The sequence below is a fragment of the Fragaria vesca genome, linkage group LG4 (genome assembly GCF_000184155.1).
Source record: "Fragaria vesca subsp. vesca linkage group LG4, FraVesHawaii_1.0, whole genome shotgun sequence".
Classification (NCBI taxonomy): domain Eukaryota; kingdom Viridiplantae; phylum Streptophyta; class Magnoliopsida; order Rosales; family Rosaceae; genus Fragaria; species Fragaria vesca.
In genome coordinates, this window is record NC_020494.1 from 13,561,385 (window position 1) to 13,569,270 (window position 7,886).

The 7,886-nt window shown below is 35.8% G+C and overlaps 1 protein-coding gene and 1 non-coding gene across 2 annotated transcripts; one reads left to right on the forward strand and one right to left on the reverse strand.

Annotated features, from left to right (window-relative positions):
* The first annotated feature begins 2,492 nt into the window (after nt 1–2,492).
* LOC101294938 (uncharacterized protein At2g29880-like) lies at nt 2,493–3,020 on the forward strand. Its single transcript, XM_004298146.1, has 2 exons — nt 2,493–2,633; nt 2,718–3,020. Exons 1-2 carry the CDS (start codon nt 2,493–2,495, stop codon nt 3,018–3,020), a joined length of 444 nt encoding a protein of 147 aa, XP_004298194.1.
* Nucleotides 3,021–5,377: 2,357 nt separating this feature from the next.
* LOC101303695 lies at nt 5,378–7,652 on the reverse strand. Its single transcript, XR_184503.1, has 6 exons — nt 7,449–7,652; nt 6,942–7,060; nt 6,365–6,555; nt 6,147–6,184; nt 5,517–5,973; nt 5,378–5,387 (listed from the first exon to the last, which is right to left on the reverse strand). It is a non-coding gene; the product is annotated as an uncharacterized LOC101303695 (transcript).
* Nucleotides 7,653–7,886: the final 234 nt, after the last annotated feature.

Sequence of the window (7,886 nt, forward strand, 5' to 3'; positions counted from 1 at the left end):
AACATACCTTTCTAGAGGCTGCCGAGAGGAGAAATAACGTTTCGCCTACTTATACTTCGAATTTGGGGCTGAAAATTTGATAGGAGGAGCAGCTCTGGATGGGGAAGCTGCTGTCAAAATTTCAGGTTGATCGGAGCAAGGGAAGGTGGTGAACCGGTGGTCGGTAGCGGCGGCGGTCTGGAATCTTCCGGCGGCCGGTTCGGAGACTTTCCGGCCGGTTCTCAGGGTGAGACCGGTGGCGTTGGATCCGGGGCGGAGAGAGCTTTCTGGGGATATAAAATTCCGGCGGAGGACAATCGGAATTTTGGTCGGAAATCGGGAAAAACAAGGCTGCCCGATTTTAGGGTTTTGGTTTTTAGGGTTTAGAAAAAAAATAGTGGGCTATTGGCTCTAGGGTTAGAATAAAGTGCATAATAACGTGATGAAGTATAAAGTGTAGAGAAAGAGAGATAACAAGAGAATCATCATCTTATTCATTGATAGGAGCCCTTTATATAGGGAATTACACAATACCAATATGGTAGGGATATGAATACATAAATCTAGTCTAACTACATATCCTATTGGCATAAGGCCAAGACACACATAGAGAATATCCTAGAACATATTTGACATTTTAGTATTTCACATTCGAAATCTATCACTCTACGTCTAAACATTATGTGCTCAAGAACGCGCCTAGCTAGAAAGCTTAAAGATCCTTTGTGGTCCCTAAGGGCACGTTCGGTATTGTTTTCCAAACTTGTTTTTTGTATTTCAAATCCTAAAACAACGGAAGGTTGCGTTCGGTGCAATAGATTCCTAATTTAATGAAAACTGTATCTTAAATACAGAATCAGATTTACTCTATCTTTTACAAAACGATATATCTGCGTTTCCTCTGTTCTCTGAAAACAGAATCATAAAATTGTGAAAACACGGGACGCTGATTTCGCAACGAAGAGAATAGTGGGATACCAATATTACTGAGCGGGAATGAAGAGCGGGAGAAGAGCGCGGCCGTTTTTTCTCAGTGGATCTATATATTCAAGGATTCATTCTTATTTGAGAATCAAATCTCTCAGTCTTGTTCATCTTCTTTAGAAAAAATAGCGTTCGTTTGGATCGACTGTACTAGGTATGGAGTCTTCCCTCATTCTGAATTTAGTTCATTCATCCTTTAATTCTAAATTTTCTGCCATTGATCTTCTTCAGGAAACAAAACTTTGTTTGGGCTTTACTGCATCTAGGTATGGAGACTTCAATATGAATATGTTATCACGTACTAATGTTATTTCTTATTTTCTTACTGGTATACAATGATACTGTAACTTTTTTGATATGTGAATACTCATCGATCCCTTATGTCATCTCGTAGTTATTGATAAGTGTGTGAAAAGCATGTGTTTTTATGCTATTAGATTTTACCCAACCTTACGAAACAAAACTAAAGATCTTCTGGGTATCAAATGTCATATAAAATTGTAATAGTAATCCCCAATATTACATTAAAAGGTGCTTCTGATCGATATTGAATTTGAATATTCATGTATGGGATTGCTTGATTGATGTAACCTTTGCATATGTATATTCTATAATCAAATTTTGTTTCATGATTGTTAAGAACTATGTCATTCCCTATCCTACTGTCGTTTGAAATATAATGATTCGTTTACTTGACACCACCAAAAGGGATCAAGCTATTTATGTCATGTTCCTTGTTTTATATCTTTTTGGTGTTTTTTTACTTCTCTAGAAAGTACTGAAATTGTAAATGCAGTTTTTACTTGTTAGTATTTAGTATTATCATGACCTCTTAGTTCTAGCTTGTTTAGTGTTAATGCTTTCATCTTAGTTTATCTAAAACAGAGCAAATGTAAGCATGGTTTGGTAAGGTGATGCCGTGTCTAGTACTAATATATATATTTAATGATTTGATTTGATATTTAAATGCATCATAATACTGGTATATAAACTAAGTTGATCATAAGTGGTCCAAGATATATATTCAACTGTGTTATTGTCATCTCATTTCATGCATTCAAGGAATATGGCCTCTAATCAGACTCGTACCTGAATAGAGTCCTAAGAGTTGATGGACTTAGATGGACTTAGGGCCCGGAGCCTTAAAGGGTCCAAAATTTTCTTTTCTCTTTGTGTGATCATATTAGTTTAGTTAAAAAAATAATTAAAAGTATCCAATTAGGGTGGTGTTAAATTACAAAAGAGAAAAATGAATATAAAATCTTACCCTTATATTACTATTATTAGTTACTATATTAGAAATAATGAGCAGCTAAGTAAGAGATTTGTTCTATTAATAAGATTTTTAATATAAATAGGAATTCTAATGTTTTTTTGTGGTTAGATTTTGAGTTTATAGTTTTAGTTCATGAAAATGTTTGTGTGTTTTTTAAATAGAAAAAATAAAATTGAATGAATACTATACTTTGAGGGCTCAAATTTGAATGTTCGACTCAGGTCTATAAATCTCAGGTCCGGGCCTGCCTCTAATGATATGGAAGTTGATAAAGCCGAGTGGTCTACTATTACATCGTGAGTTTTCTGATCTGATTGAGCATACCGGATTTGGATGGGATCCTATTAGAAACACTATTACCGCATCAGAGGAAGTATGGGCTACATATGTCAAGGTAAATTAGTGTTATCCCAAATTTTTTTATTCATTTTATATATGTATCAATTTTTCTATAAGTAATATGCATTTTTCATTGCAGAGAGTGTCAGGAGTGAAACCCTATCGTAAGAAAGGCTTGGAGCATTATGAAATTTTAAGAGAAATATTTGACACTACTACTTCAACAGGTCAACTACATTATGCCTCTAGCCAAGTGCCTCCCAATTCAGATGATGAGCGAGAGTTAGAGAAAAAGATTCTTAACAATGGAGTTCATATCAATCTTGATGATCAGGATTTCAATGTCAATAATGCTCAAACTGAGACAAGGGCAAAAAGAAAAGCTGTGACAAAGGCTCCATCTTCGGGACAAAATGGAAGCATACTTAGAAATTTGTGGTGAGGTGATGAAAGAAAAGCTGCAACAAACAAAAGAAAAATGCTGAAGAGAATAAGGAGAAGTATTCCATTAAAGCCTATGTGCAGGTTATCGAAAGGTTGGGAGACATTGACGATGCCACATTTACTAAAGTGATGGAAAAGTTTATCGTTGTTGAATGGAGGAGGCTTTTTCTTACCATATCAGATGAAAGAAGAAGAGCTTGGCTTGCTAATCTCTAGAATCGTTGTTTGCATTTGATCGTTTTGTTGTCTTACTTGCTCTTTTGTCTTCGTTGAACTATTATTTTAATTCATGTTCATTTTTACATTGGTGATCGAACTTCCAGTTCTTGTTCATGTTTGTATTCAAATAAATGAGCAAATTTCTTGATGTAAACTTTTGTTGGATAGTAATTTCAATTTCTGTTATTATTTTTCATATTTATAATTTTTCTACCGGACGCGTTTTTCGTTTTTTATTTTCAGAAAACTGTTTTACAAATTTACCACCGAACACATTCTCAAATCTAGAAAATACAGAATTTGATTTTCTGTTTTTGTTTTACAAAACAGATTTTTAAAAACAGTTATGCAAAACGTTACCGAACACAGCCTAAATATTCAACCATGACCTTTCTTTATGAAGGAGAAACGCAAGATTTCGTAATCCACCTCGGTGCTTCGCTTAGCGGCCGGAGTATCTCTACCCCTAATGTTCGTGGAGGCATGACACTAATAGTGAATTGCGATGGTGCTTCGGTGAAGATCAATATTGCAGGTTTTTGAATTGCTTGTGGGCTTGATATGATGACCAATGATGATATCAGCCATAAACTATATTAGTCCTTAATTTTGGTGTTCAAAGCTAGCAAGGGTCCAGTTGGATATCCAGCCCTTGGTGATTTTGATGACTAAAATGGTAAAAAGGCTCCAAAAGGCGACATTGTTGCTCTTTCTGGCGAAAGCGTGGACGTCTAGGAGGCTGCCTCTGCAGCTAGGGTTTCGGCCTTTGTGGGCCTTCTATGTTACTACTGTTTTTGCTGATGGGCTTAAGTTTGGGCTCATTAACTGAGGAACATGACTATGGACCTAGGTCTTGCATGGGCCTAACCCTAAAATTAGGTAGATTTTAATTTTTCTAGCCTATAAATTATGTTATTTTTCATAGGAGTAGGCTTGCTTAATAAGTGAGCGATATGTTTCGAATATACGTGGTTTATCCTACATATTACTGTAATTTATAAGTTGTGATGCCTTGCCTATCGTTAAGTGGTAGCAGATAGATATGTAAAGGTCATCTTGACATGAGTATATCTATGAAATGACCATTTGATTCAAAAAAATATATATATATATATTGCAGTTACATATTTTTACATATATTTTACTTGTCAATCCCTGATTATGACGCTATGGATCTTTTAGTTTTAAATGGGCATGTCGTTAGGTCACGAGAACTCCGTTTCATAACCATAACCAACTACCTTTGCTTTTGATTTGGCAAAGGAGGAGTTCTGGCAATTGTCATTTCCTCATTGCTTTGATGCCAAATAGAAGTGGCAACAACATGGTGCTGGCACTAGTACATAAAAAGTTTCCATGACGTTTGGAAAACGTCATTATAAGGGTTTCATGACATTTATCAAACGTCATCTACTTCGCTGTCTTTACCGTAGTCATGGTTTCCCCACCCTTTTAATGACATTTGTAAAACGTTGTGAAATATCTTCAATGACATTTGATAAGTGTCATTGAATGCGTTTCAATGACATTTCTTAAACGTCATGAAAGGGTTCTTCCATGACGTTTGTCAAGTGTCATAGAAAATAATTCACAACATTTATGAACCGTCACTGAAAAATTATCATGACAATTTCCAAACGTCATTAATTGATTTTCATATTTAAAAAATATATATAATTTTTTATTAAATTCAAAAATCCATAATATTTTTATACATAAATGGAGAAATCAATTCTATTAATGCATCATTTAGTTCCACTATATCAAAGCATATCCAAATGAAAATACAAAAACTGATGGTAGGGGTGCAGCTATATAAGAAGCATCATTGGTAGTATTGGTGGTGTGCTTCCAAGAACTGATGGTAGAGCACTCAAAGTGGGAGGCCTCACTGACAAATTTAGTTGACAAGACATCACAAGAGCCCAAGGTGGAGCCATCGTTTCTTGGTTTACTCTGTCAACAAAGATTGAAACCATCAGCTAAGAAAACTAAAGTCTACAAATTCAATGCAATAATAAAACGTAGATAATTTTATCTGGCGTGCAACATTTGCATAAACAGAAAACATTTGAAAATGAGCAAGTACCTTCATAATGTCTGAGCTAACAGTATCAACTTAGTAAAGACGACAAATCTCTATATTCTGCATGGAAAGTGCATAAAATTAATGTCTTGTCTATCGGTAGAATTATACAAAGTAGCTTCAAGTACTATGTTCCAAGAAGAGTAACGGGTAAGTAACAATAATGCACTTTAATCAGCAAATTATTACCTTAAGCAGTGTTTCATTATGTTCAGTAGGCAGCTTAGACAACAAAATCTCTAACAAACTCATTCCCTGCTTCATACACGAGGACAAATATATTGGAGCAATCTGCAAACATGACAAACTTTATCTATCAACTTATTTAGCATGTGCCCTATGAATTTAACTAATAACCAAAGAAAACAAAGAGGTTTAGATCAAACGAAAAAGATAGCATTTGAAAAGAAATATTGATGGGTTTCTACTAACAGCAACCACAAAAAGTTGTATATGCTAGAAGTTTATATTTAATCATGAAGACTAAAGAATGGACTTCAATTACATCATCTGGACTTATTGAGCGTAGACGAGCCGATGTAGTTCTGCTATACTAGTTCCCCCCAAGTTATAGCGTTCTTCATGTAGAAGACTTTCTGCGTGATCACTCCCAGTGGTCAACAACTCAATGGCATGGGCAACCATCCTGTTGTAAGCAATCAACTAAGTTACATCACTATGAACTTCAACGACAAAGAAGCAGGATAATCAATTTGTTTTGCTTCAAACTGACTTGTGAATTAAATTCTATAATTATAGGTGGGATGGGGGATGTTTTGGGAGTGTATGTGCAGTTAAGAAGGGAATTTAGTAGCTTACCAAAGCCCAAATGCTCTAGAGCATTTTGCCAAGACAACCTGTACAGTAAAACTTGTAGGAGTTAATACAAGAAAAAGGTGGACAAATATATAAAATTGTGCACTATTACTAGTCTAATCTTTAACATGCCTAGCCATACAATCCTTCAAGTTTTAAATTAAAGAAAACAGATCCCAAAATATAGAAGCGGTGCTAAAGTTCTTACAGACTATAAATACCTTGATAAAATCAGGCTTTGCTTTAAAGCATTCACCCAACTTTCCATCTTCTACTCTTGGACGCAATTGCCTCTACAAGTCCATTTTCTCTCTATTCATACCTCAGTCCATATTCGATGGAATCTGCCACCCTACATATCTCTTCTCCAAAGTCTTCAATTCACCGATTTCTCAGCTTCATCACCTCAATCCTAAAATAACCTCAATCCCAAAATAAAAGGTAGTGGATTAGAGTTATTAAGTCGAGAACATAATGAATACAATTTTATAAATCCAAACAAGTTACAAATTGAACTAAAGGATAACTAACACAAAAGTCAACATTCACAAATACTAATATTTGAAACTAATATATGCATACATATATATGAAGTATATATCACATACCAATCAGATCGGTTTCCTATCATAAATAGCCTTAAAATTCATGCACACTTAGACATAATCTTGAACCAAAACTCATACTTAGAGTGATAAATGAGACCAATTATGCAACTAAGATATCAAAGCAATGCACTCAAAGACATCATATAACAAAAGCCAAAAACTAAAGACTAACAAGATATTAGAGCAATACCTCTGAACAGCAAGTTTAGCAGAGCAATATCACCTCCTAGTTGCAAATCACCAGAGCAATATCACCTCCTAGCCACCCAAGCAATCACAATCCTCACAGCAAATTTAGAAGAGTAAAACCTGTAAGTTACAAAAAATATCATCAACCACTACTACTAGTCACAGAGATTTACAAATCCAACTACTCAATTATTTTAGAAAATAAACAAAATAAGCTTAATCAAGGGTAAAATTGTTGTTTGCCCTATTGGACTTTCAAGTATCAAATCTTAATCAAAGTATCGGATGAAAATAAAGCAACCCAGTAAGACAATTCAACAAATAATCTTAATTGCAGCAACTCAAATGTCGAATTACAGGTTCTCAATAATCACATATTTCAACAATCAAAAACAACAAAACCATAATTCTTCTTCTAAATGAATACCCAAAAAGAGATTAGGGTCTAACCGAGAGAACAAAGTCGAAATCAAAAACTGAAACCCTACCTTCCATAACCATAGCTCACCTGAGGGATGATACAGAGATTTCAAGGGTTTTGGTTTGGCTGGGAAGAGAGAATAATTCATTGAAACCAGCCGGACGAAAGGAGATAAGCTAATAGTACCGGACGGAAGGAGTGGAGTGGAGACTGCGGTGGCTGGGCGCGTGTTTAGTTCCGGGAGGGTAGTGGCCAGCCGGAGTTTTGGGGAAGAACTGGAGTCTTGGGAGCATCACGGAGAAGAAGACTGGAAAAGAAAGGAAGTGTATGTGCGGCTACCGGACTGAAGGAGTGGAGACTGCGGTGGCTGGGGGCGCGGTTAGTTCTGGGAGGCTAGTGGCCAGCAGGAGTTTTGGGGAAGAACCGGAGCTTTGGGCGCAGCATGGAGAAGAAGACTAGAAAAGAAAGGAAGCGTGCGTGCGGGCTTCAGTGATAAATTAGGTTTCTTATTTCTCATCTTCTTTA

Excerpts from the sequence above, each read along its gene's own strand:
- LOC101294938 (XM_004298146.1), top strand. The coding sequence starts at position 2,493 with ATGATATGGAAGTTGATAAAGCCGAGTGGTCTACTATTACATCGTGAG. Across the intron at positions 2,634-2,717 it reads TATGGGCTACATATGTCAAG|AGAGTGTCAGGAGTGAAACC; the intron begins GTAAATTAGTGT and ends TTTTCATTGCAG.